The sequence below is a fragment of the Zeugodacus cucurbitae genome, chromosome 4 (genome assembly GCF_028554725.1).
Source record: "Zeugodacus cucurbitae isolate PBARC_wt_2022May chromosome 4, idZeuCucr1.2, whole genome shotgun sequence".
Lineage (NCBI taxonomy): Eukaryota > Metazoa > Arthropoda > Insecta > Diptera > Tephritidae > Zeugodacus > Zeugodacus cucurbitae.
Window position 1 is genome coordinate 57,242,426 of NC_071669.1, and position 25,298 is coordinate 57,267,723.

At 33.9% G+C, this 25,298-nt stretch overlaps 11 protein-coding genes and 1 pseudogene across 14 annotated transcripts; 7 read left to right on the plus strand and 5 right to left on the minus strand.

Moving 5' to 3' along the window:
- Positions 1 to 1,472: 1,472 nt before the first annotated feature.
- Positions 1,473 to 1,653, minus strand: LOC114805331 (small nucleolar RNA U3; annotated as a pseudogene).
- A 1,437-nt stretch (positions 1,654 to 3,090) lies between these two features.
- Positions 3,091 to 4,811, plus strand: LOC105220884 (ubiquitin thioesterase OTU1). Its single transcript, XM_029045997.2, has 2 exons — positions 3,091 to 4,063; positions 4,137 to 4,811. Exons 1-2 carry the CDS (start codon positions 3,254 to 3,256, stop codon positions 4,347 to 4,349), a joined length of 1,023 nt encoding a protein of 340 aa, XP_028901830.1. The 5' UTR covers positions 3,091 to 3,253; the 3' UTR covers positions 4,350 to 4,811.
- Positions 4,780 to 5,475, minus strand: LOC105220885 (protein Asterix). The gene is made up of 3 exons (XM_011197433.3): positions 5,256 to 5,475; positions 5,082 to 5,197; positions 4,780 to 5,018 (listed from the first exon to the last, which is right to left on the minus strand). Exons 1-3 carry the CDS (start codon positions 5,374 to 5,376, stop codon positions 4,923 to 4,925), a joined length of 333 nt encoding a protein of 110 aa, XP_011195735.1. The 5' UTR covers positions 5,377 to 5,475; the 3' UTR covers positions 4,780 to 4,922.
- A 156-nt stretch (positions 5,476 to 5,631) lies between these two features.
- LOC105220886 (EKC/KEOPS complex subunit TP53RK) lies at positions 5,632 to 6,660 on the plus strand. Its single transcript, XM_011197434.3, has one exon. It carries the CDS (start codon positions 5,665 to 5,667, stop codon positions 6,526 to 6,528), a length of 864 nt encoding a protein of 287 aa, XP_011195736.2. The 5' UTR covers positions 5,632 to 5,664; the 3' UTR covers positions 6,529 to 6,660.
- Positions 6,652 to 9,162, minus strand: LOC105220887 (pentatricopeptide repeat-containing protein 1, mitochondrial). Its single transcript, XM_011197435.3, has 4 exons — positions 8,050 to 9,162; positions 7,255 to 7,977; positions 7,020 to 7,194; positions 6,652 to 6,960 (listed from the first exon to the last, which is right to left on the minus strand). Exons 1-4 carry the CDS (start codon positions 8,961 to 8,963, stop codon positions 6,652 to 6,654), a joined length of 2,121 nt encoding a protein of 706 aa, XP_011195737.2. The 5' UTR covers positions 8,964 to 9,162.
- A 157-nt stretch (positions 9,163 to 9,319) lies between these two features.
- Positions 9,320 to 10,141, plus strand: LOC105220888 (charged multivesicular body protein 2b-B). Its single transcript, XM_011197436.3, has one exon. The coding sequence runs from the start codon at positions 9,420 to 9,422 to the stop codon at positions 10,053 to 10,055; it is 636 nt and encodes a 211-aa protein (XP_011195738.2). The 5' UTR covers positions 9,320 to 9,419; the 3' UTR covers positions 10,056 to 10,141.
- LOC105220889 (dehydrogenase/reductase SDR family member 4) lies at positions 10,132 to 11,524 on the minus strand. Of its 2 annotated transcripts, none has more exons than XM_011197438.3 (5): positions 11,316 to 11,524; positions 11,113 to 11,242; positions 10,649 to 11,051; positions 10,450 to 10,584; positions 10,132 to 10,379 (listed from the first exon to the last, which is right to left on the minus strand). In XM_011197438.3, the coding sequence occupies exons 1-5, from the start codon at positions 11,368 to 11,370 to the stop codon at positions 10,209 to 10,211; spliced, it is 894 nt and encodes a 297-aa protein (XP_011195740.2). In that variant the 5' UTR covers positions 11,371 to 11,524; the 3' UTR covers positions 10,132 to 10,208. The 2 variants fall into 2 exon arrangements, with proteins under 2 accessions (XP_011195740.2, XP_011195741.2); XM_011197439.3 differs by having other exon boundaries at positions 11,113 to 11,233; positions 11,316 to 11,515.
- Positions 11,525 to 12,094: 570 nt separating this feature from the next.
- Positions 12,095 to 15,197, plus strand: LOC105220890 (female-specific protein transformer). 2 transcript variants are annotated; one of them, XM_011197440.3, is made up of 5 exons: positions 12,095 to 12,253; positions 12,315 to 12,522; positions 13,672 to 13,835; positions 13,943 to 14,668; positions 14,738 to 15,197. In XM_011197440.3, exons 2-5 carry the CDS (start codon positions 12,378 to 12,380, stop codon positions 14,963 to 14,965), a joined length of 1,263 nt encoding a protein of 420 aa, XP_011195742.2. In that variant the 5' UTR covers positions 12,095 to 12,253; positions 12,315 to 12,377; the 3' UTR covers positions 14,966 to 15,197. The 2 variants fall into 2 exon arrangements, with proteins under 2 accessions (XP_011195742.2, XP_011195743.2); XM_011197441.3 differs by lacking the exons at positions 12,095 to 12,253; positions 12,315 to 12,522 and adding an exon at positions 13,292 to 13,607.
- A 789-nt stretch (positions 15,198 to 15,986) lies between these two features.
- Positions 15,987 to 17,476, minus strand: LOC105220880 (polycomb group RING finger protein 3). Its single transcript, XM_011197425.3, has 4 exons — positions 16,878 to 17,476; positions 16,662 to 16,814; positions 16,317 to 16,597; positions 15,987 to 16,247 (listed from the first exon to the last, which is right to left on the minus strand). The coding sequence occupies exons 1-4, from the start codon at positions 16,981 to 16,983 to the stop codon at positions 16,119 to 16,121; spliced, it is 669 nt and encodes a 222-aa protein (XP_011195727.1). The 5' UTR covers positions 16,984 to 17,476; the 3' UTR covers positions 15,987 to 16,118.
- A 265-nt stretch (positions 17,477 to 17,741) lies between these two features.
- LOC105220881 (dihydropteridine reductase) lies at positions 17,742 to 20,262 on the plus strand. 2 transcript variants are annotated; one of them, XM_011197426.3, is made up of 5 exons: positions 17,742 to 17,854; positions 19,061 to 19,184; positions 19,264 to 19,450; positions 19,527 to 19,860; positions 19,925 to 20,262. In XM_011197426.3, exons 2-5 carry the CDS (start codon positions 19,104 to 19,106, stop codon positions 20,025 to 20,027), a joined length of 705 nt encoding a protein of 234 aa, XP_011195728.2. In that variant the 5' UTR covers positions 17,742 to 17,854; positions 19,061 to 19,103; the 3' UTR covers positions 20,028 to 20,262. The 2 variants fall into 2 exon arrangements, with proteins under 2 accessions (XP_011195728.2, XP_011195729.2); XM_011197427.3 differs by lacking the exon at positions 17,742 to 17,854 and adding an exon at positions 18,975 to 18,995.
- Positions 20,263 to 20,747: 485 nt separating this feature from the next.
- Positions 20,748 to 21,684, plus strand: LOC105220878 (splicing factor 3B subunit 6). The gene is made up of 3 exons (XM_011197423.3): positions 20,748 to 21,020; positions 21,131 to 21,249; positions 21,314 to 21,684. The coding sequence occupies exons 1-3, from the start codon at positions 21,003 to 21,005 to the stop codon at positions 21,540 to 21,542; spliced, it is 366 nt and encodes a 121-aa protein (XP_011195725.1). The 5' UTR covers positions 20,748 to 21,002; the 3' UTR covers positions 21,543 to 21,684.
- A 352-nt stretch (positions 21,685 to 22,036) lies between these two features.
- On the plus strand, positions 22,037 to 25,187 carry LOC105220876 (zinc finger protein 420-like). Its single transcript, XM_011197421.3, has one exon. The coding sequence runs from the start codon at positions 22,292 to 22,294 to the stop codon at positions 24,755 to 24,757; it is 2,466 nt and encodes an 821-aa protein (XP_011195723.2). The 5' UTR covers positions 22,037 to 22,291; the 3' UTR covers positions 24,758 to 25,187.
- The last annotated feature ends 111 nt before the right edge of the window (positions 25,188 to 25,298 follow it).

Consider the following 25,298-nt stretch of genomic DNA (forward strand, 5'->3'; position numbering starts at 1 on the left):
TATCTACGTATATATGTATGTATGTATGAAATCGTAAGTATGTTTGTGTATAAGTATATGCTGTGCGTACTGTTTTCATTGATTTCAATCATATTGGGGATGCCATTAGTATTTTAACACATTTTTCAGCTTTTTGTTGCGGTTTCTTCAACTGTTCTTTAAACTCTTCCGCTGTCTCAGTTGACGTTTTCCGTTTAACGAATGTTTATTTAAGTGCCACTTTGTACTCGACAGAGACGATTCTAATACATATTTTTTTTGTATTGGTTATTGTCTATAGTCTTCACATTTGCTTACACAACGAACAAATTCCTTTGTTTTGTTTGCCGGTTAAACCACACACACACACACGCATATACATATATAAGTATAAGCACTTGTAAATATCTTTTCGCCAAAATATATATCAAAGTTTACTTTATTTGCATATTAGCATCTCAGCAGAGATCTTTGGCTTCTAAATTTATGTACATAAATAGTCATAATCATAAATAATCGAAAAAAAAATTAATTGTTAAAAATCATTATTTACATCTAAACACCATAGTTGGCTCTCGTATTGGCTATTGACAAAAATTATTAAAAACATTAAGTTCTTGCTTTTGTCTTCAACGTTCTTTGTATACATGTGAAATGTCATGAAACCTCCTGATAATTGCTAACCATGATAAACGAACCTTTTCTCATGCTGTAACATCTTTCGCTATAGAGTTAGAGTTCTCTAGTTGACAATAAACAGAAGTTGAGTCTTTTTAGATCGATCTGTTCTTATTTCAAATGAAAATTAAAACTCATACAGTCACTTTTTAAAGGATTAGAAGATTTAAAGTAAATGAAAAGCGAAAGTTGACCTTTTGAATGCAAGATAATTTTTTAATAATAATACTTCTCCAGACTACCACCGACATAACCAATATTCAATTCGAAGCCAATATAACCTCTCAAATGTCGATGTCTAGATGCAAAGACATTTAAATTTTTTATTTCGATCAGTAGAGCAGTCGATGTCACGCCTCATTACTGATATTTTTAGCAAAAAATAAAGGAGTCCCTACGCGCGGAAGAAGTTATACTTCATAGTGATATTCCAAGAAATGCATATCATTTTTTATGAAAGAAATATGGTGGAGTGACCAACACTTTCTAAAATTCACATTTTATAAATTTATTATGCACATTTTATAAAGCAAAATCCAAATCAATTATCATTTCTGGGTTCTGCCGGATAGATATCTATAATATTTACAATTGGATTATGATAACTAAAATACGATATGCAATATCTTACATCTACATATTTTATCTACATATATTTCTCGAGAATACCGCATCAATAGTCGTACCTCCTTTTGTCGTAGGACCATTTCTTCCATTGATCATTTCTTCCATTGATCATTTCTAATGAAAATTTCTCTCTGAGGAATGCCAGTAATGGTTCAGCTTCTGACAATGAGAAATTTACATTGAAATCTCCCGCAAGGAGTACCGACATCATTTCTAATATGCCAGAAGACAACGTTAGAAATGAAGTTCATAAACATCATGCTGTCAGATAAAACGATATACCTCCTCATCGCGGGTGCTAATACTTTCGATTTGCAAAGAAAGTAAATGAAGACTGACTACAGAAATGATCCTGTGAAGTATAGTCTTAACTTTTCAACGGCCAACGCAGAGTATTTCAACCAAAAGTCACACAAAATAGTTGAGAATTCGCAGAAATGAAACAGAAACGAAAGAAAAACAAATAATGCACAAGCATACAAACATACATATTGCTCAAATAGCATAAGCATGGCAAGTGCTTTAAGTTCTCTGCTTTCCTCTCATTCACTCTCTCTCTCTCTTTCGCGTTAATTGCTCAACGCTATTCCCTCTCTACTGAAGCGTTAAACAATTATCGCCACCTTTTCCAAAGTCTTATAGGAAGTATAACTTCAATAATATTTTTGCATTTATTTCAAAAACTAAAGGGTTCCTTGTAGTCAAATTCTTAAAGGGTTTCATTAAAGGTTTTAGGAGTAAAATCAAAATAATTCATATACATAAGTATAGTTAACATGCTGTGTTAAGATATGTATGTATGTATGTGTATGTATGTATGTATGAAATCTGAATGTAGACATAATACAATTTAACGATACAAAATTCCACCTTGCTTATTGAAATTAAAATAAAAAAATATTCCGATAGCAGTAATTAGGCTTCTTAAAACGTAGTGATGACATTGTCAATAGTCAATAACAACGAAATGATTACCAGTCGTGATCATTTGAGGTTATGTATAAGTAATAAGCATTTATTTGGCACGCGAAACCACTAAAAGTGGAATCTGAACACAAATTCATTTAAGAATATGTATAAACATTAATAGTTTAAAAATGTGATATTTAAATGATAAGCATACAAACGATGACAGGAAATCAAATTCCGATTCACAGTATGCCTACAAATATGAACGATATCCGTCTGCAGAGCTTATGAAAATAAATACATACATATATTATGGCCATCTCCTTACCCCTACCAATTCTAATACATACACTTACATATAAGTATTGCACACAAATATGCCAAGTCATTACTGAGAATAAAAAAAATTATTACTTACAAAACAATTGGAATCTAAGTAATTGTACATTTATCATCAGAAGAATATTAACACAGTTTTAGCAAATAACACAACCACACTTGTAAATCAAATAAGAAAGAAGAAATGCACTTTTTATTAAACTAAACTAATTAAAACTCAAACAAAAAGCAATTCGCAGTGATTCGTACCCAAGCTCATTTAAATTTGCAACATATGATTTGACGGCTATTTCCTGTAAAAAAAATCGATTTCCGATAATTCCATTGAACGTACCCTACCGTACTGCAACTGTTATATTGGTTACTATAAATTGGTATACAATTTGCAGAAGCTAAAAGGTGCATTTACATATATTAAAAATTAAAATTAAAAGAATTTCAACGACTCCGCATACAAATATAACAATAAATATACAATTTGTATCACTTTAAACGCACTATAATGACATTGACAATTCTCTCCAAATATTTTGATTCTTGACAATTCCTCATTATATATTAAACTGAAATGGCAACACTTGTAGTCCAGAGGGGAAAAGTAAAAGCAGCATAAATCCAGAAAATTTTCATTATTTTTCCAATCACAACAAAATTACCTCATTGATAAATACTACTACTTAAGCCGGAAAAACTTTTAAAAAATCTAAATAATCGTGTAAAAATGACTGGCTCGTTTAGTGTTAAAATAAAATCAAAGAAGGGCCAATTCATTGTGAAGGACTTGACGGCTAAAACAACAATTGGAGAATTGAAAGCAAAAGTTTCACAATTAACTGAAGTCAAGGAACCACAGTTGCACATACTCGCTGGTTTTCCACCACGTCCATTGGACCTTTCGCAAAATGCACATTCTATATCTACGGTAGGCGTTAGCAGTGGAGAAACATTAATTATCGAAGAGAAACCAGCAAACACAGCCGATTATTGTTTAGAAGATGACGAAGCCCTTGCCCGTCGATTGCAAGCTGAAGAAGAGGAAGAGCAACTGCGACAAGTAGTTGCAGAAGCTACTAGGACAGAAGGTGCCAATGGCCCTCAAGCACCGGTTGAATTACCTAGCGGTTCCAGTGGTAATTTTGATGGAATTTTACTCAAAAAGGTTGTACCAGCAGATAATTCATGCCTTTTTACGAGCATACGTTTCGTATTAAATGGCAAAATCGACAACGAAGGCAGTGAAATGATGCGACATATTATTGCTCAAGTTGTATCCGCCGACCCTCAAGAATTTAACGACGCTGTTTTGGGGAAATCAAACGCTGAATATTGCACTTGGATACAAAAACCCGATTCGTGGGGAGGTGCAATTGAAGTTTCTATACTGTCCAACTACTATGGCATAGAGATCGATGTTGTAGATATACAAAATGCAATTATCAACCGTTTCGGTGAGGATAAAAATTACGGATTACGGGTCTTCCTACTTTTCGACGGTATACACTATGATCCATTATATATGGAAACAGTTGGTGTAAGTAATAAAGTGATGACATATACCATATGCCAATTGTTATATAATATTATTAAATTTTTAATTATTTCAGGGTGGTGCTCCAGCTACTATATTTCCAATCGAGGAATTGGGCGTGTACCAGCAAGCGGAGCAGTTAGCTAACGAAGCTAAATCATCAAGACAATTCACCAATGTTGATAAATTCTCATTGCGTTGCTTGCAGTGCGACGTTATGCTGGTTGGTCAGGTGCAGGCACAGCAACATGCAAAGTCGACCGGTCATACTAATTTTGGTGAAATTTAATACGCCGTAATATTTAGTTCACTCTATTTCTTCGCTTTCTTCGTATTCGCCTATTACGTACTCACATCCTAAGACTTGCGATCCACAGATTGACTAAAATTATCTAAGACAGACTAGAGACAAAAGGGTCGAGCGGTTTTCTTAACATTATCTCAAAATTGTCATCATAGCTGCGTTAGAACATCACATCTCATGACATTACTTAATTGTTTTTTTTTAAAGAAATTACTTATTCAAGATTTTTGGAAATTTGTTGAACAAGTTTAAATCTGCAAAATAATAATAATAACGATATCTTGAACGTATTATTAAACGTTCTATAGTAGCTTAGCTAATCCAAAAAAAAAGTAGCATCAATTGCTTCACGCCAGAATTTTAAGTATGTATATTTAAGATGTTTAAAAATAGTTTGAAATTAATAACAAATTACTCTGGATTGCGAATATGTAATACCCAAATGTATTTATGCTTTATTTAACTAAAAATCGTTATTTTCCGCAGCATCAAACGGTTTTATGTTTTCTTACAAATTTTCTTCTAGATATATGAGGAATGCAATTCCGCTTTAATTCGCTATGGCGCTGGTGCCCATGGTGGCGTCATGGGGGCAGGATTTTGTAAATATGACATTACTACTGCGCTAACTGATAACATAAACGACGAGAGCACCTGTTCAATGAAATAGTACATTATGAGAACGATGCTGTTTATTAAATCTGTATATACTATTACCTGTTTTGCATCATCACTGACCCTTGAACTAGCGAAGCTAATACAAGAACAATACAAAGCGAACCAGGCACACCATTTTAGCTTCATCATTAATCCACACATTGAGAATATCATGCCTAGAAATATAATATTTGTTGCAATTTCATATGTATAAATATTGCATGTAACAGATACCCAAAATATTCATATAATCAGGCATAAGATCTTCGCTGGAACTTCCCGCTTGACCCTGGTTTTGTGGGGCCTTATAGCGGTTGACCTTTTCTTTACGACGTGGATCCACTTGCATGCTCATTTTATATTATTTATTAAAATTATTTTTTATTGTGCTAGTAGTAGCTAAATAGGTTAATCACTAATCAGTTTCGTCTTCGTATCGTAGTTGTCAAATAAACGTCATTAATGAAGTGTCAGCAGAGACGTAAACCGATTATTTAAGACCAAATAAAACAAAGCCGATAAACTTTACAAAGTTTCAAAATTAATAAAATTCAGAAATATTTGAAATACAAAAAAATCAAAAGTGATTAAAATTAAAACAAAAAGATTAAAACTTGTTTAATTACATAAATATCTTAATTCAATGCAGTTTTACAATGGAAAAAAAATTAACACCATAATTTTTTTAATAATGTTAGAGCTGGTAGCTCTGTTAACTGATTGGTTAACAGCTGATTTTCTTATTTTGGAAGATTTTTGGAGCAGTTCCCATACATTGTTTAAATCAATTTTTATATCAATAAAATTGTATATTAAATTGGAAATGGAAGTTTTAAAGCAAGGCGCAGAAGGTCGCTTATATCTTGGTGAATTTAAAGGTGAAAAGTGTCTTGTCAAAGAGCGTTTCATTAAGCATTACCGGCATCCCGAATTGGACACACAGATTACCAGACAGCGTATGAAAGCAGAGACCAAAGCGGCTACTCGTTGTCAAAATGCTGGAATATTAGCACCACGTATTTTACACACTGATCTAAATGAGCGTAAAATTTACATGGAATATTTTGGAGAAGCCATTATGGTCAAAGAATTCATTCAACGTACTGTAGCTGATCATGCAATAGATATAGCTGAAGTACTTTTGAAAAACCTTTGCACACAAATCGGTACGATAATTGGCAAGTTGCATGCAAATAATATAATACATGGCGATCTGACCACTTCCAATATTCTTATCAATCCCAAAAGTGAAAGTAAGGATTTTAAGGATTACGACATTGTCTTCATTGATTTCGGATTAAGTCATTACAACCAAGGCGCGGAAGACAAAGGTGTCGATTTATATGTACTAGAAAGAGCCCTACTCAGCACACACAGCGAGCAACCGTACCTATTTGAACACATTCTTGAAGCTTACCGCAAGGAGTGTGGCAAAGATGAAGGCACTATTGTAGCTAAATTCGAAGAAGTGCGAGCACGTGGACGCAAACGTACTATGATTGGCTGAGCGGAAAATTAATTTTCGTTTTACTTTATTTTTTCTTTTTATTTTATTATTATAAGCTTAAATACGACTAGATCTTAAAATAGCTTATACACACAACGAAATACAAAACATAGACACAGTCTATTACTCTAACCGCTGCTGTGTGTTTTTGTCATTGTATAAAGATTCCTTTGTATCATCGCGTAAGTTTTCAATTTTAATCTTTTTTATATACTTTCGAACTTTTTGCTTTTTAGAAAGCTCTTGATTTTTTAAAGGCTCAACGCCCTCAAAGTCCTCATCTTTATATTGTTGATATGGATGTTCACGGATTTTTTTAATTGCATCTTCGATCTTCAAGCCAGCAATTCCTTGTTCTTCATAGTAAAGACGCAATTTGGCACAGAATTTTTCGTGTCCCCTTCTAAATGACTTCGATTTTGTGGAAGGATGCTAAAAATATTGAAAATTAAAATCCAATTTCATATCAAATATTTTATAATCAAATTTACTCTTGCATCAATTGACCGCGCACACCGATCGTAAAAATTGTGAAGATGTTTGAGAAAAACGTCATTTGGTTTGATATTTTCATCCAAACTAATTTGTAAAATTTCAATGACATATGGAAAATTTCTACTTCCAGTTCCTTGTCGCAACATCGCACCCAAAATTTGTATGTTCATGCTGTAGGATTGAAAAATAAATACAAATATTTACAAATTAATAATATTCTATTCGTCTTACCGTATGCCTTTTTCTCTCATTTGTTGCAGTAATTCCCGAGATTCCACCTCCGTTTGACATCCTAACGCTAGCACACCATACGTTACAATATCAGGCTCTAAACCGGCAGTACGTATCATTGACATCACTTCTTTCGCGCCTTCATAGTCGAAACGCATAGAACGTTTTTTGATGAGAATATTAAAGAAGTCAATGTCTGCTTTTAGGCCAATTTTTCGAACGTATGATAATAACTGTTTTTCCGCTGCATACGTTGGTGGTATAACTTCCAATAATGTTGTGAAAGTCTCAATATCAGGTGTAACTTTACATTCCTTCATAAGATTCATGAAGCCTGACAAACCGCCCAAAAGTAAAAAACGTTCATGTGGACAGGAAACTTCCGCTAATGAAACTAGGCTACCGAGATGAGGTTGTGCTGCCAACAGATTGGGCATTTCCAATTGTTCTGCATTATTTTTAATTTCTATAACCGAAGATTGTTTCTCCACATCTAGCGTGATAGTTGACGATTCATCTCCGGGTAATAGTTTCTTTTCTTCAGCTGATGTTGACGCAGTTAACAGTTCATTACGTTCTTCACATATTTGCTGTAGTACTTTTTCCATAGTGTTTAAGTCTCCAAATCCACAATCTCTCACACAACGTAAAACTGTATTGAAAGTGTAATAATCGGGTTTTAGTCCATGCTGCAACATTTTGTGCCAGGTGAGCAGACAATGGCTGTTGTAAAAAGAAATTCATAAATCCACAAAAAAAATCTTTAAATATTCGTATTTGTCAGCGTATTCTTACCGGAATCCAAAATCCAAATCACTTGCACAAGCTTGCAACAAGAAATTAAAAGTATCATTGTTCAAAGGTAATTGTTTTTCCATCAGCTCGTCAGCAAGCACATAAGCGGTCTTTACGTCACCACAACGTCCATAAGCTTTGATCATTGCATTATAATTTTTTACATTTGGTTCATAGCCCTTTTCTAGCATTATTTCACGTAATCTATTGGCCTGCTCAATGCCGTAGACAGTCGATGGAGCATTCGCGCATGCATTAAAAAGTGACGTATACGTGCCGCCTTTTACTCTTAATCCTCTTTGACGCATTTTGGTGAATAAATTAAAGGCTTTACGCGTATAACCTGCCTTTGCACAACCGCTTATGAGTAAATTATATATATATGCATCTGGTTTGGTGCGATCTTGTTTTAACATTTGTACTTCGACTACTGCAATTGCATCTTTGAGTCGTCTCTCCGATAAATGGGATTTTATGAGACGCGCGTAATCAATCGTTCGTAATCCTCTGGGTTTCGGATTGTTTGTATAATCCTCTTCTATAACATCCCCTTCATCTTCCTTGATTTCAGATATTTGATTGTTACCAAATTTATCGGCATCATTGCTTCTTTCTACCAAATGTCCTATAGGACTTTTTAATTTATTTTCCTTTGTTAAATACTCATTTCGCAGCGGCTCATGGACTGCTGGACCATTTTTTTCCTTATTAGCTTGTCGCTGCTCTTCCAAACCGGCATCTTTATCATAAACTTTAATATGCAGATTGCGTGCACTAAACTTCGTTGCTTGAAACGAACTGTAAATACTGTATTTTAAATTAAGGTACTCATGGAGACGAAATTCCTGCGACACCTTATTATTCATACACCAAAACTGACGCAAAGTTCCAACCCGAAGTAAACGAATGGCCATTATATTTATTTTGGAATATCTGTATTATATTTATATAAACGCTTTTGAATTGCATGCTGTTTTGTTCATAACTGATTAGAGTGGCCAGGTTAGTTTAAAAATTGATATCACAAGTCTGACTATACTTATAAGCGATTCTCGACTTTTTAAATTTGCTACTATCTTTAATTCAATAGCGAATGCATTAATCACACTTTAATGCAATATTTTACGTAAATTTTTACAAAATTTAAAATAATTTGCAACAATGCACTTAAAAAAATTTTAAAAAGAAACTTTTCAGAATCGACTCTGAATAGATAAGAAAAGAGTTGCCAAACTTTTATGAAACTCAGCTGTACATCAACTGTTTTCTGTTTGTTTTCATTTTCTATTCCACAACGAATGTTTTTATTTGTGAACGTCGGTTGGTGACTCATAAATTTAATTATTTTCAAAAGATAGATTAACTCAAATATGTTTAACAATATATTTGGAAAAAAGCCAACTGTTAAGGAACAGCAAAGGGACAATGACAAAAATCTACGTAAAGCAACTCGCGATATAGAGCGTGAACGCCGAAAACTAGATGAGGAGGAACGTAAACTGCAACAAGAAATAAAGAAGGCTGCGGCTCAGGGCAATAATGATGTATGCCGCATATTAGCGAAACAACTTGTGGAAATACGAAAACAAAAGGCTCGCACATTTGCAGCAACCAGTAAAATTACATCGATTGGTTATCAAAATAAAAATATAGGAACAAATATAGTACTTGCTGATGCCATGGGTACAACTGCCAAAACAATGGGCGACATGAACAAGGTGATGCGCCCTGAAGGTATTGCTGCTAATCTGCGAGATTTCCAAAAGGCAAATATGCATATGGAAATGACAGATGAGATGATAAATGACACCTTAGATGACATGCTGAACGAATCGGGCGATGAAGAAGAAAGTGATGCGATTGTTAATAAGGTTTTGGATGAAATTGGTATTGAAATATCAGGTAAAATGGCAAACATTCCATCGACCGGTTCCGGAGACTTGGAAAAAAGTGCACGCACCGAAAAGGACATTGAAGCGCAATTGGCCAAATTACGATCCTCTTAAACATCGCTGTTACCTATCTATAAGTTAGATTTTATATATAAATATTTTATTATCATGTGGAAATTAAATAAAATGCTTTCAATTAAGACATATATATTTTACTTATAATGCAATCAGTTAACAATTTATATATTCCACCTAAATGTATTGAATTTATAGTCGACCAGACATACCACCGGAAGCGATTATCGATTCGCCTGTTATATACGAAGCATCATCAGAAACTAAAAATGAAACTATACCAGCCATTTCTTCTGGAGTACCAAGACGTCCCATAGGTATTTTTGACATTGCTGCTTCGTTAGCTGATTCACTTTCGTACAGCTGAAATTAAAAAAAAAAAAATAGTTATATATTTTTCTTAATTGCCTGCTTTTGCATGATTAATACATACCGCTTTTGAGAATTTTGTTTTAATTATTCCAGGTGCTAAGCAATTTACACGAATGCCTTCACTTGCTAACTCTTTGGACGCTGCTTTAGTCAAACCAATTAATGCCGTCTTACTAACGGAGTAGGCACCTAACAACTACAAAAAATGTTTGCTTTAGTTATTCCATAATAAATAGGCAGAATAATAAAATAAATATTACATCGAAAGCATCATAGCCAGCAATTGAGGAAACAAAAACTATGCTGGAATCTTTTGCTTGCCGTAAATAAGGCAATGCCTCCTTTGCAAGTAAATACGAAGATTTGACATTGATATCGAATATTTTATCCCATACGCTTTCATCACACTCCAAAACTCCTCCCACCGCTGGATTTGTAGCGGCGTTTGATACCAAAATATTTAATTTTCCATAGGCGCGTATCGTTTCCTCAAATAGTCGCTTCCTATCTTGTGATTCTCCAACATGGCACTTTAGGCCGGTAACGTTAAGGTTTAGCTTTCGTAAACGTTCAACTGCATTTTCAACATTTCGCTCCTTACGACTGCTGATTACAACAGCGGCGCCGTCTTCGGCCAGACGTTTAGCAATTGCGAATCCAATGCTAATAAACATTAAATGTACACATTATTGTGTATTATACGTTAAACTTATTATCAACATACCCTTCTGTTGAAGCTGTAACTATTGCTACTTTTCCATCCAAACGTTTCATGGTTTTACCTGCTGCAGTATGAAAGCTACTACTTGATAAACGTTTATGACAAAGGTTCAACGTTACACCTGCTATATTAGCTAGTTGAAAAATATTTACATTCAACCTTTAATCAATGAGCTTGACCTTTGAACATAGTGAACCTAAACTTACCTCCACTGCAAGCACTCTGTGTTTTTGTAGCGAGTTGTCGTCTGATAAGGAACATTATTTTCAAAACAGATTGCGCTCCTTTGAATGGATTTGGAATTGTTTGAACCTCTCTGGTGATAAAATTTAAGCTGTTTGAGCTATTAAATCACGACCGGTGGAAAGTTTGATTAACAAATATAAATAAATATTATGATCTTCAGATTAACACTGGTTTCTTAACCCTTAAAAGGTGACTTTAGATTAAATTAAAATTTATTTTATAGTATTAAAATTAAGAAATTAAACAAATATATTTTGCCAGGCAATTATTAATTGGGGCTAACATAGCTAAATATTGTTTATTTGCACGCTAGAATTAAATAATTGAATCAAATCGCAATACGTTGATTAATTTAAATAAAGGCTCAATACTATGTACAACGTATAAGCGTTTTAATATTTTAAATTTAGGAAAGTAAAATAGGAAATAAATTAATTGAAAATGTTTAAAATCATGTCATTTCCCAACGCTTCTTCAACGTTGTATAGTTAACGTCATTACGGCAACGTATTAAAACGTCATGTCAGTTAAAACTTTAACGCAACGGACTGTCTCAAGCGGCTTTAACTAATATGAATACATTGTCGAGTACTGAAAAAAGAGGGTTTTGCTAACTTTGTCTATGTTTAAAATGAAATTAAATAAACCAATAACAATTATTTATTTAAATAATTTTATTTACTTATAATGATGCATTAATTTTGTCATAGGGGTGGTAACACGTGAGAACAGTTCTTACGTTGACGTAAATGGCTTAAAGTACTCGATGTGATAAATCGATACTAAGAACACATATCTATCGAATGGCAGCGCATCAAACTACTTTATTTACTGTGCTCTTATAGTGTTTTTTGGAATATGGAACTAAAGTTAAAAATTTAAGGATACAAGCATTAAAGTAAAACATTTTTCCAAAAATAGTTACATTTAAAACATAAAAATACTTTTTTCTGCCGTAGGGAGTATCATATACCAACAAGCAACGTATTAAAAAAACAACAACTTTTGAGACAGCGATCAACATGAACTTGAACATTCCCAAGCCATTGGCAACAACAAGCAAAATTCAAATTAAACAACATGTTCCAATTGGTTCAATTAGGAAGGGTCCACACGCTATAGAACGCAGTTTGGTTCCAGACGAAGTTGTTATTAAACGTAGATTCGGTAATTTTAATTACTTACTAAATCTTAAGAAATTAAAAAATGTTATCAGATATTGACTCGAAGAGTCAAGCTGTTAAGCTTGCTCATGTACATAACTCTAAGGCATCAATCAACATACCATCATTAATACAAGCTTTATGGAAATATTGCTGAGAAGTTTTAAGAAGAACTACAATCAACATACAATTGGATATAATGAAGTGAGTATACGATTAAATTAAGTTTATGTGTTTAAGTTGAAAGTGTATGGAAATAAATTACCGCATTCAAGTGTAGAATGTTTGGAGAGGTTGTGCTATTATATAGTACTTATTGTAGTTTTTTACTTTATCCTTAAGAACACTGATGTACAGCTTTTTAATGATAAATTTTTGTATAGACTTGATTATACAGCTGAAAATTTCTTAGTGCTGAGACGCATCATGTATAAAAAATGATTTTATATACGTTAAACACAGGTGTTTATTGCATAACATGGTAAATTTGAAACTGTTGGCTTACTGTAAGTTAAAAAAAACAGCAAGGATAGGGCAATCTACTGTTGTATTAATATCTGTTGTTATGAAATAAATTATTTTCCAGCCTTTAGAAGAAACTAAATAACTACAATCAACAAACCATGAAGGGTGTATTACAACAACTCAAACAGCAATCAACATTCCTTGAAGTTGGGCCACTTGGAACTCGATACCTTTAACACTTGTGGATTACAACAATCAACTCAAACTTATTAGATGATGTAAATAAACATAAAAATTAATATATACAATCATTTAATACTTAATAGACATTTAAAGTCAATTTAATAACTTACTTACTGTTTAAACGAAATTTGAACTTCTCAATTTAATTCACTTTAACGTTTCGTTTTTGATATATAAAAAATGAGTAAAAACTTAACTTTTAAGACTTTCAACAAAGGCTTTTTGCCACTTCTTCTTTTCAATTTTTTTTTGCTAATTTAATTGTCTTGTTTTGAATGCTAAAATGAAAAACATCATGTTTATAAAAAATTAGTTAATTTGCATTTACAAAATATCAACACGATTATTCAACAAAAATGCTGGAAATTGCAATGGAAAATTGTGGATATACAAACCGAAAAACTTTTTTATATAATACTAATTTTCGCATTCATCGTGTTCACAGGTGAAGGTTCTAAGCCTTTGTTTCAACGGGATGATATCGTGGTGAATTCCGATAGTATTCTAAATACCGTAGATGCTCAAAAGGATAAGCAAGTCCCAGTCGGAAATAAAAACAATACAGGGCATACTTCAAATCGATGGAGAAAAGAACGACACGATTCTACTGTAAGTAGTATATTAAGATTTGCATGTCAAAAAAACGAAAGTATAAATCTTACAACGTCACAATATGTCAAATATACATGAACTCATTAATCAAATTTTTAACAAAGGATTCCAGTAGTCCAGAGCGATATCGAAAATATCACAATAAATCAAACAATGAGAGTGAAGTTAGACCCAGCGATAGAAACACACGACGCACGAGAACGACGAAACCGTCTAGTGATGACAAACATGCAACTCGGCGTGATGTAACACCACCAACAAATCGGCGCCGAAAAACTCCTGAAAAGATTCCATATTTCATAGACCAAGTAAGGGAACGCGACAGAATTCGTCGTAAATATGGATCGACAAAAAATCAATCACCTCCTACATCAACCAACTATCGACACAGACGTAGTGGTTCGCGAACACGATCACGATCTCACTCGCCAGTTTCGATGCGAACCAAACAACGTTCACAAACACGTCGAACACATTTTCGTCGCTCAATTTCGATGGATCGCTATAAGAGCGACAGTACTAAACGAGAACGAGAAAAATCACGCACAGATACCGGTTTGGGTAGGACACCGAGTCATTATCGACAACGATCAGAAGAGCGTAGTAAACACACGCGTAGGCGCCGCAGTTCTCGTACACATTCAAGATCACGCACACGTTCACGTGAACGTACGTCGCGCACAGGTACACATAGTAGCGAACGGCATAAACAACGGCACAGCGAGCGTGACGGTGCCTCTAATGAGGATGTTAACCAAGGAAATCTGCCACAGCCACAAATCATAACCATACCAGTTCCGGTTCCTGCAGATTTTATGAATTACGCATATGTAAGTTGCTTTGCTTATTTAGTGAGGTTTTATATCTTAAGTTTTGTTTTTGTTCTTTCTTTATGACAGCCCACATGGCCAACTCCACAGTGGGCACCCCAGCCAACGCGGTATGGTGCTCCCACCTATCACATGCCTAACTTTTTACCCGCTGTTTTACCACCCATGCGACAGCCAATGCCACCTTATGGATTACCGCCACAACCCCTACGCTACGGCGGACCCGGTTATAGACCACCTCCACAATATGGCGCTTCACGCGCTTGGCGACCCAATTCTCGCCCAAAAAATACATAAATTGCGACTGATAAATTTAAATTAACTTTAGCCATTGTAGTTAGCATGTGTGGTTCTATAAAGTGTTCTAGCTATTAAAAGTTAAAATCTTACAGTAAATTCGCATAATGCCAAACGAAATAATTGCCCCAGATTCCGTTTGAGAATAGTTAAGTTAACAGTATAAATTTGCATATAATAATTATTTCTGATTGGAAAATAAATCGGCACAAGAGAGTAAACAATTAAAAAAGTAAATTTTATATTTTTATATTTGATTTTCTTTTATTTACAAATATATATATTTATATATAAGTGGATAGAGCAGTTATGTTTATTTGATATAGTTTTCGATCTTTCGATAAAAAAAATACAAGAACTGTAGAAATATAAAATAAGCTCAATATTATAAAGTAATAAATAAAATATGTTGTGAACAGCATACTTGATATTTTGATTTGAAGTATTATATTAAAAAGAAATACACTAGTAAAGGAGAAGTCATATATCTTACTATAGATTTCTTATGAGAAATAAAATGTTTAAAATGAGAACATTAATGAAAGGTAGAAAGCTACAAAATGTTGCGTTATATTTTGCAATGCTAAATAACGGTTTCGCGTTGTTATAAATTCCAATTCCAAAATCTATACACAAGAATTGTATAAATCAATTGAGAAATAATATCATTTGATTTTAGATCATGTAATTTAGTCTACTACAATATTAATACATACGAAATGTATGCCAAAAGGAAGTTTTACCATCGTCTTAGAAATAGAAGAGTTGATTTTTACTGTTAAAACCTGATATTGTAGCCTATACTATCTATAACATTATTTTAGCTTTTTATTACACTTAATCATTTTATCAACATACATACATACATGCATGAAACTCTACTCGCCTCCATTATGTAAATAAATTACAATACTTAGTTCGATTTTTCTATCTTACAGCTGATATTCACTTCGAATTTTAAACTTTACTACAAAACTAGCATTTCTGTTTTTTTTTTTTTGTCTAATTTATATATATACTATATATATATATGTATATTGTTTTTTGTTATCGTTAAATAAAATATTAAACTGTTGCGTTGGTATTCACTTTTGATTTCACTTAACATTGTATTTCGTACAAATTTTCTGTTTCACGTTTCTTGTAAAAGCCTTCACACCAGATCGACTCGCGGTCGAAACTGTAAGCGCAGCGGTGGATCTCTAAAACGCCAGCGCGTCACATACACAAACTTTAGCGTATGATCTTTGCCCAATAATTCTTCATTGCACAGTATGTCGATCTGAAGTTGAAGAGTTTTTTTCAATAATTAAAAATGTTTGTGCAAAAAATGTTGCAAAAAAAAAGTTACCTCTCGATATTTATCAATGCCATTTAAAATTTTCTTGGCAACTAATTTTTTCAAATGCGTTATAGTGGCCTGTGAGCTGCAGCGTATAAAACGTCGCTGCAAATTTTTAAAATTATTGCTCATACATTCGAGGCTTACGTTCACCTGCTCGTCCAGACGATGGAAATCAGATTCTGCATGCGCTTCAAGCATTTTCTCATCGTCATCATGATTTTGCGGCATATCTTTGGGGCAGGGAATGTTTCGGCTCTTATAAAAATCACGTTCTCGACGCATTTCATCTGCAATGAAAAAAAAAAATATTTTATAGCAATTTTCTTCCATTTTTTATTATTATTTCCATACCTTCTTGTAGATTGGGCACCAGCTTATAAACGATATCCTGCATGGTACGATCAAAGCTGATGTACTGCAGTGGATGCGATTGATGGATGACCATGTCGCAAGTGGGGCAGGTTTTCTTTTCTTCCAAATGTTTTACCAAGCAACTTTTACAAACTACAATTATACAAAATAATATTTATCTCAAACGTAGATAATATACTTGATTTAACTACTAACATGTATGTAGACACTCGGTGACAGTTGTGGCATCTATAAAGTAACCTCCGCAGATCTTGCACGTTATGTGCGGATTTATAGTCTTGAGCTTAACACGACGTTCCATGGTTTCTATTAATCGTTTCTGCAGTATATTGATCGCAGGAATACTGCAGAGCTTCAGTAAACATTGCACTTGCACCCCAAATTCTCAAAGCAGTACAAATTACCAGTAGCCAATTTGCCTAGCCTTTTGTACAACTACCAATATCGTATACAATATTTGGGATTAGTTGGATTCCACAAGTTCACACGAATGTATTGCACCGCTGTTATATATTTCTTACAGCACAACGGCAAACATCATCTCCAATTCACCTTGCGTGTATTTGGTATATTTTGTTCGTCTAATGCATTTCTACTTTATACGCATCTTTGATTTAGCATTTACATTATAAGACGAATGCAACTATAAACAGAACATTGAAAAATATAAACACTGATTATGTTATTAGTAAAAACAAAGAAATTAAACAATTACGCGAAACCGAAAAATTGACACGAACACGGGTTTTTATAATATTTTTTATTGAAATAATGAAATAAATGATGAGGCGAATTGAGGTTGGTAGTACTGACTGTCAACTTCCATTTTTTGTTTGTTATTTATCAAGGCATAACAACTTATTTACAACACGACTAAATTTCAGACTTGTAAAAGGTTTTATGAACTGCCTTTATAATTGTTTTTACAATGTCATATAACAAAATTTGGGACTTCTGTGATCTATAATTTGTTGTTTAATTAATATAATTTAATAAATTTATGTATTTCATAAAATTTTTAAGAACTTAAATTCTTTCACTATTAAACCCATCTGGCAAGGTAGGTATACTAATTGTATCAGCTGGAAAATCAACAGTCGTGTGAATTAAGTGTATTTTGCGAATTGTGCCACAAATTAAATTGCATCTTTTTTTCTAAATAATTGTAACAGGTATAGTTAGTTCATTGATAAAAAGTGGTGTGTTATAATTATAAAAACAGTTAATATTTCATTCGACTCAAATTTTGTAATTCTTTATGGACCACTGTATACTATTTCGACTATTCACCCGGCAGCACATTGCTACATTTTGCATAAAGCAATACATTAATGTATAGTATATGTATGTGTATGTGTATGTGTACAAGATAATCCTGTATATACCAATAATGCTGGATAGATATTAAAAATTAGCATATTTGTGATATTGGAAATCTTAAGTTACTGTTACCAATTACATGAGTAATATCAGATTATCACTTTTTAGTTTCGAATATATATTTATTGTATTAATTTAGTAATTACATTAACAGTCCTTTCTTATCCTTTAGTTTAATTTGGCTTGTCATGCATTTTAATTAGAATCGAGCAATCACTCGTCATATAAGTGAATTTGAAAAAATACCAATTGTCACATTACTAAATTAAAAAAGTGTTTAAGAAGTATTAGGTATAACGGAATTATAATTTGAAAAAAAATTAGTTCATGAATAACAAGTTATAAGTTAATTCAAAAAGATATTATAATTCCACAAACCATAATTACAAACAAAAATAAATATAGATTTATATATAAAGATATGTATATGCAAGTTTAATATGAAATACAAATTAGTCACTCGTGGGATTTTTAGATAAAAATTCCAGTCTTTAAAGCTGCATAGCTTAGAAACCTACATACATACATATATGTGCAACAACTAATTCTGCAATAATTATGTTAAGAGTAAAATAACTTAATTTGTAATTAATAATTAACACAGAAAAATTTCAATGTCACGAAAAGATTTCATTTAATTGTTTGTACATATGTTACACTTGTTTGTATACTTGTGTACTTATGGGCAAAATCAAGTAACTTTCATTCTTTACAGGGCCATTGCCTTTCGATTAATATAAAACGGCAGCAACATTTTCATACATACACATACATATACATATACTGCTATAACAGCTGCAGTAGTACGAGTAATACGTTGCAAAAAGTAGAAAAACTTGTATTTGCCTAAAAACCTAACAAGTGTTGTTTTTTTTTTCTTTGCACGTTCCTCACCCCAACAAAAGCTCCACTCACTACAATCTAAGTTATATGGTATTCTCTGATACACATTCAAGCGTCATCAGTTTCTGATTTTTAGTTGTTATTTTATTCTATAGCTCTTCGGACATAGTGGCGAATTCAGTAAAACAGTGTATCAACATGCTTGGTCGAGTACTGGTCTACGGCGGTAAAGGCGCATTGGGCTCTGCCTGTGTTTCACACTTCAAATCCAACAATTACGTGCGTATCAAAAGCATTTGCTACTTTCCTTTTTAAGGCTTTGATTTAGAATACAATAATATAATAATTTCATTTACAGTGGGTGGGAAGTATTGATCTGAGCGTGAATGAGGAAGCGGATGCAAGTATCGTATTACCGCGTGACCTAAGTTGGGAGGAACAAGAAGCTGAAGTGCTAACAAAAGTGGGTGACGCTTTAAATGGTGAAAAATTGGATGCTGTAATTTGTGTGGCAGGTGGTTGGGCGGGTGGTAATGCCTCCAAGGGTAAGTCGTCTTACATAAATATTTTGTAATTTATATACATTTCTACATATGCATGTGTATGCGTAAATGTTTTCAGATTTGGCTAAAAATGCTGATTTAATGTGGCGCCAAAGCGTTTGGACATCAAGTATTTCGGCTACTGTAGCATCCAAATACCTAAAAGATGGTGGCTTATTAACACTTACTGGCGCTCAACCAGCTCTGCAAGGCACAGCCGGCATGATTGGTTATGGCATGGCCAAGGCAGCTGTTCATCAGCTAACACGTTCATTGGCTGGCAAGAATTCTGGTTTACCCACTGACGCCATCGCAGTTGCAATACTGCCAGTTACTTTGGATACGCCAATGAATCGCAAATGGATGCCAAAAGCAGATTTCGGTACATGGACACCACTAGCAGAAGTTGCCGGGTAGGAAATGTGATACACGCTTGAGTTATTTGTTACAACTTTTTTTCTTTTTTTTGATATACAGACTTTTCCATAAATGGACACAAGGCCAGGAGCGACCAAACTCTGGTGCCTTAGTACAGCTGATAACTAAGGATGGTGTTACACAATTGGCGGAAGCTAACTGAATATTGGCACGTATTGTGGAAAATCGACAAATTTCGACTCGTGAGCGTTAGGGAAATATCCTTACAATACAAATATACATATATATTTATTGATTAAGAGCTTGCAACTTGTAGATAATGTTAAATATGAATTCCAAAAGTTCGAACTTCAAGTTAATACATTCAACAACTCGCTTACAAATATCTCTGCATTAAGTGTTTAAAATATATTATATTATATATACAAAATAAAAGATGTACGCATGTTTCTTTGTAGCGAAGGGAAATCAAATGTGTGTGATGTAGAGATACTGAAGGTTCAGTAATACATGATAACCTTTGCTGGCGTATAGAGAAGTTGGGCTTTCAAATTTTTATGCTACGATAGTGCATACATATACAGCATTTAGACAATGGTTCCAACAATAGCAATTGAATATTTTATTTGTTTATTGGAAGTGGTAGTAGAAGGTAAAACAATTGTTAAATTTTATTTTTTGCATTGCTTATTTGTTTAATGAATGTTTAAAATTTTTAAGCTTTTTTATAAATTCCGTTTTTTTATTGCGAAGAAATATCGTTTGAACTCTATAATACATGATCTTGAAAATGTCAAATTAAGAAAGAAATAGATTGAAATTATATTCAACTCATGTTGAATATATTAATTTCACCATAATAAATGCCCACAATATTTCATCTTTCTGATATGCAGTGTGCCACCGGCATTATTCTTTAGAATTAATCACTGATATCCATCTGGCAACGTCAAATACACAAAGCAAACGTGAGCTCCATCCAAAACAAAAATTTGCAGAAGCTTGAGAAAAAGGATTTTAGTTGTGGCAGACAAAAGATTCTTTGTTTTGTTTATCGAAGATAGTAAAAGGAAAGTGTTGTGATACAGAGGACCAAACACAGGACATTCACTTCGAAAGCAGTACTGTCTGGCTAAACATCTCGCGTGAAGAGTCGCTGTGATTATTTGCTACCACGATGAATAAACGCAATAATGTGAGTCTACCGACTAAATTAATAAAAATGAGTCTACTGACTAATTTAATAAAAATAATTATACGTAATTATACGTGATTGTGCTATATTAATTATCTTTGTAATTGCAGATTCGTTTACCCCCAGAAGTTAATCGTCTGCTATACGTACGCAATTTACCTTACAAAATTACATCGGATGAAATGTATGACATTTTTGGAAAATTTGGTGCCATTCGACAAATTAGAGTGTAAGTGTGTTAAATATTTCTGTATAAAGTAAGACTGCAGATTATTAACTATGAATTTTTGCAGTGGTAACACTCCTGAGACGAGAGGAACGGCCTTTGTTGTCTACGAAGATATTTTTGACGCCAAGAACGCCTGTGACCATTTATCTGGATTTAACGTCTGTAATCGCTATCTTGTTGTCTTGTATTACCAATCGAATAAGGCCTTTAAACGACTCGATGTGGATAAAAAGCAAGAAGAACTCAATAATATAAAATCGAAATATAATCTAAAGACACCAGAGGCGCCTTAAGATTGTGGCAGTGAATTGCGGTGATCTTAATAACTCAATTCAACAAAATCATTAACATTTTTGATTTATTAAGCTTAACATTGTAATTCGTGAACACTGATTTCTTCAAAATATGAAAATTAATTTATGATTGAAACACTAATTTTTGCTTAGAAAGCATTTATTTTTACATTTTTTTTTTTTAATATTTTAAAACTGTTGTGGTATAACTCATTCATAACACATTATGCCCATCAACACGTTTTAACATACTTTCTCTTCATATCATCAGAATTCATGCATCATTCATACAAATCATACTAATTGATTGCAAACATCATCATAACATCATTATAATAACAAGCAATAAATGTAAAATCCAATTTATGGTGTTATCATTCGGACATACATATTGCGATCGTTTTAGGATATTATAGGGTGATAGTAAATGTCACATATGCTGAAACAAAATTTTGTACACAACTTTATGAATGAAGTCGGGTTAAAGTTGCATCGTAAATTATCATTCTTCGATGCTTATTTATTATATTTAATTTTTTTTTAGTTTTTAGTATATAATTTGGTATAATTAGTTTAATTTTTTTTTAATTAAGATTTATGCTTCAAATTCAAATACAAAGCAGTGTGGCAACCACGACCATTGTTATTGTGGGGAAAAATTATTGACATATAAAACAATTTCAGACTGATTTAATATTTTGTTCATAATTTGTAAATAAATGTAAACTAGAAAATAAGAACGTATTGAAATGAGTAACGAAGCTTTATACTGTATAAATGCGATTTGTCGAATTTGCCTGGAACAGCTACACAATGGAAATATGTACGATATATTTGCTATACCTGGATTAGCCAAAAAGTTATGTGTTTGTGCTGCATTATCCGTGGAGCCCCACGACGGATTTCCTCGTAATATATGTGGAGTTTGTTATACCCGTTTAAATGACATGCAAGATTTTCTAAAAATGTGCTTAGAATCCGTAGAGAAATTTCAGGAATTGGTGGCTAAAAATTTAATTACTGACCAAGCTATTGCGCTGGCTGTGTTGGAAACGGGTGATGTAGATGCACAAAACCCAGGTATTGATGATGATGAGCCTACGGACTTTGATCCACTATTAAATCATAAATTAGAAATTATTGAAAATGCCGAGGATGTTTTTAAGATGTTGGAAAATGTTGACAAGGAAGTTATTGATAATGTGGTAGATATTAAACCCATAATTTCTATTAATGATAAAAATATACCTGACGTAAAAAATTTAAACAGTGATAATTCCGATTTTCATGATAATGATGGATCTGATTATAAACCGTTTAACGACGACTATGGTGTGGATAAAAGTAGTGATGAAAGCGACGATGAAAAACCATTGGCTGCACGTTTGCGAAAGTCTCGTAGGTCCAAAAGAGCATTAAGAGCTGAAAATATAATCGATGATGGGCTCGATGCAGCTGATTACGAGGAAGTCATTAAAAAGAAAAACACAAAGCAGAAACGCCGACCGCGAATAGAAGGAGAGGATTCATCCGCAAATGCCATAGAATGCCACATTTGTCAAAAGAAGTTCCGGAAAGCAGAAAGATACGAAGAGCATATGCGACATCACAATGACAAGTTACCTCATCAGTGTACAGTCGAATCATGTTCGAAGGGGTTTACAACAGCTAATGGTCTGCGATTGCATATGGAGCATTGTCACGCTGAGACATGCGAAAGTTTTCCGTGTCCCGAAGAAGGTTGCGGTCGCACGTTCCCACGAACACGTTTACTTAATTGGCACTTGCGTAAGGTGCATAAAATTGCAAAAGAGTTGCGCGAAGCGAAATGTTATACCTGTGGTCAATGCGAAAAAATTTTCCGTTGTCCCATGGCGCTTAAAAAGCATATGTATAAACATGATGGCAAAGAGCTGCCATTCCCATGTAACATCTGCGGTAAACGTTTCGTCATCAATAGTGCACTTAAGGATCATCTTATGAGACATGCGGGCATAAAAAACTACGTCTGTCCCTACTGTGGTGTTGGCAAAACAACGCGACAAGAATGGAACACACACATAAACACGCACACGCAAGAGAAGAAATTCAATTGCCCACAATGTACATATGCGTCACACAATAAGCAAAACTTGCGAATGCATGTGAAAATCGTGCATGAAAAGATCAAGGATTACGCTTGCCAGTACTGTGGCAAGACGTTTGGTAAGTCAAACGCTTGCAAAATGCATGAAATGACGCATACCGGCGAAAAGCGTTGTGAGTGCAAAGTGTGTGGGAAGCGTTTTCTTTATGCCAAAGCACTGACAAAACACCTTAAAACACATGAGAAGCGTGTATTACGTGCCATTGAGGTGTATCGCAAGCGACAAATAGAAAATGGCTTTATGCCGGCCGATGCGCCGGATATACCCATACCCGAATTGCCATCCACGGAATCACACACACAGGAGGCGCACCAAAAAGTGGCTGAGGAAATACTCAAGGTTTGTGCTGAATCTACCGCTACAATACCGAAAAATCCTCGACGTGTTGAACGCGTCGATATATCGGAATTGGCAGGCACTGCTGTAAACCCCATACCATCAGTCGCCGTACCGTCTTGGTCGCCGCAAATAAATTTTATGATGAAAGAGGGACCCTACATCTGTCCGGATTGTGGTCAAGGCTTTAACGGCCAAGGAAATCTGAAACGACATCATCGCATTGTACACGAAGGTGTTAAAGATTTTGCATGTCGCTTCTGCCACAAACGATTTGCCAAAGCGCAGACGCTGAAACACCATGAAATGACGCACACTGGCGAAAAGCCGCATGAGTGTAGCAATTGTGGAAAGCGTTTCATCCAGTATGTGGCACTGAAGCGACACATGAAAATACACATGAGTAAACCGCCGCCCGTCATACCGTCCAGCGTGTACGAGGCCCGCGAGGAGTTGGAGATGCAGGAGCGTGAAAAGTTGGCAACCAAACGTAAAAAGCTTGAAGCACGTGCAGCTATTGCCGAACTTGCCCGCGAACAACTTAATGAAATGGTGCTGCAAGAGCCGGACGACAAAGTGCAATCGCAAGCGGATTCAGCAAAACAACAAGTAATGCAGGAAAATCAAGAAGTTCTGAAAAACGACCCTACACCGGTGTTAGAAACGAAATCTGCAGTTAATGCGGGTTTAGGTGATTTTATGCATACGGAAGTAAGCAGCAAGGATTCGTGAGCGAAAAATAATCCGATTTGGAAAGAACTGAATTTGCATTGCCTTTTCATAGCATTCGCACATCCATGTACTTTAAACGTACTGGAGACGATGTTATGTACTTTTCTAGTGAAAGCTTATCGCCGAATTAAGTGGTTTTAAGTGGTCAAAAAGAACAAAAATCGAGTTTTGTTGTAAACTGTTTTTTATAATTGAGTGGATCAAATTTGCAGTATAATTTGTTTAATTTCGAACAAAGTTTATCTCATTTCATAAAGCTATATACGTTTTTACGAATCTGGAATGAAGGAATGGGTTCCACTTTAAGTGCCACACACACACACGTTATGCAATAAAGATACATACGTGATTGAAAATACATTTTTATGTATGTTAAAAACTTGTATATGCTAATTTACTTAAATATCTATAAATATATTTATAATTTGTTTCGAAGTTATAAAAAAAAAAAATATAATAAAAAAAGTAAGTTGAGACAGTTACAAAATATGCGTTATGATAAATTTTATAAACTCCTCTCCTTACGAACTCTTAATTGTTT

What these genes read in the sequence shown, in the direction of transcription:
- LOC105220889 (XM_011197438.3), bottom strand. Translation starts at nt 11,370, where the DNA reads ATGTTCCTTATCAGACGACAACTCGCTACAAAAACACAGAGTGCTTGC. An exon ending in ACAGAGTGCTTGCAGTGGAG is followed by an intron (nt 11,243 to 11,315) that starts GTAAGTTTAGGT and finishes TTTTTCAACTAG; the next exon opens with CTAATATAGCAGGTGTAACG. An exon ending in GTTACAGCTTCAACAGAAGG is followed by an intron (nt 11,052 to 11,112) that starts GTATGTTGATAA and finishes AATGTTTATTAG; the next exon opens with CATTGGATTCGCAATTGCTA.
- LOC105220890 (XM_011197440.3), top strand. Translation starts at nt 12,378, where the DNA reads ATGAACTTGAACATTCCCAAGCCATTGGCAACAACAAGCAAAATTCAA. An exon ending in TGTTATTAAACGTAGATTCG is followed by an intron (nt 12,523 to 13,671) that starts GTAATTTTAATT and finishes TCGTGTTCACAG; the next exon opens with GTGAAGGTTCTAAGCCTTTG. An exon ending in ATTTTATGAATTACGCATAT is followed by an intron (nt 14,669 to 14,737) that starts GTAAGTTGCTTT and finishes TCTTTATGACAG; the next exon opens with CCCACATGGCCAACTCCACA.
- LOC105220880 (XM_011197425.3), bottom strand. Translation starts at nt 16,983, where the DNA reads ATGGAACGTCGTGTTAAGCTCAAGACTATAAATCCGCACATAACGTGC. An exon ending in CACCGAGTGTCTACATACAT is followed by an intron (nt 16,815 to 16,877) that starts GTTAGTAGTTAA and finishes GTATAATTGTAG; the next exon opens with TTTGTAAAAGTTGCTTGGTA. An exon ending in GGTGCCCAATCTACAAGAAG is followed by an intron (nt 16,598 to 16,661) that starts GTATGGAAATAA and finishes TTTTCATTGCAG; the next exon opens with ATGAAATGCGTCGAGAACGT.
- LOC105220884 (XM_029045997.2), top strand. Translation starts at nt 3,254, where the DNA reads ATGACTGGCTCGTTTAGTGTTAAAATAAAATCAAAGAAGGGCCAATTC. An exon ending in TATATATGGAAACAGTTGGT is followed by an intron (nt 4,064 to 4,136) that starts GTAAGTAATAAA and finishes TAATTATTTCAG; the next exon opens with GGTGGTGCTCCAGCTACTAT.
- LOC105220876 (XM_011197421.3), top strand. Translation starts at nt 22,292, where the DNA reads ATGAGTAACGAAGCTTTATACTGTATAAATGCGATTTGTCGAATTTGC.
- LOC105220881 (XM_011197426.3), top strand. Translation starts at nt 19,104, where the DNA reads ATGCTTGGTCGAGTACTGGTCTACGGCGGTAAAGGCGCATTGGGCTCT. An exon ending in ACTTCAAATCCAACAATTAC is followed by an intron (nt 19,185 to 19,263) that starts GTGCGTATCAAA and finishes TTTCATTTACAG; the next exon opens with TGGGTGGGAAGTATTGATCT. An exon ending in CCACTAGCAGAAGTTGCCGG is followed by an intron (nt 19,861 to 19,924) that starts GTAGGAAATGTG and finishes TTTGATATACAG; the next exon opens with ACTTTTCCATAAATGGACAC.
- LOC105220887 (XM_011197435.3), bottom strand. Translation starts at nt 8,963, where the DNA reads ATGGCCATTCGTTTACTTCGGGTTGGAACTTTGCGTCAGTTTTGGTGT. An exon ending in ATGAGAGAAAAAGGCATACG is followed by an intron (nt 7,195 to 7,254) that starts GTAAGACGAATA and finishes TCAATCCTACAG; the next exon opens with CATGAACATACAAATTTTGG. An exon ending in CGCGGTCAATTGATGCAAGA is followed by an intron (nt 6,961 to 7,019) that starts GTAAATTTGATT and finishes CAATATTTTTAG; the next exon opens with CATCCTTCCACAAAATCGAA.
- LOC105220886 (XM_011197434.3), top strand. Translation starts at nt 5,665, where the DNA reads ATGCAGTTTTACAATGGAAAAAAAATTAACACCATAATTTTTTTAATA.
- LOC105220885 (XM_011197433.3), bottom strand. Translation starts at nt 5,376, where the DNA reads ATGAGCATGCAAGTGGATCCACGTCGTAAAGAAAAGGTCAACCGCTAT. An exon ending in TGATTATATGAATATTTTGG is followed by an intron (nt 5,198 to 5,255) that starts GTATCTGTTACA and finishes TTATATTTCTAG; the next exon opens with GCATGATATTCTCAATGTGT. An exon ending in TCAGTGATGATGCAAAACAG is followed by an intron (nt 5,019 to 5,081) that starts GTAATAGTATAT and finishes TTCATTGAACAG; the next exon opens with GTGCTCTCGTCGTTTATGTT.
- LOC105220888 (XM_011197436.3), top strand. Translation starts at nt 9,420, where the DNA reads ATGTTTAACAATATATTTGGAAAAAAGCCAACTGTTAAGGAACAGCAA.
- LOC105220878 (XM_011197423.3), top strand. An exon ending in GCCATTCGACAAATTAGAGT is followed by an intron (nt 21,250 to 21,313) that starts GTAAGTGTGTTA and finishes GAATTTTTGCAG; the next exon opens with TGGTAACACTCCTGAGACGA.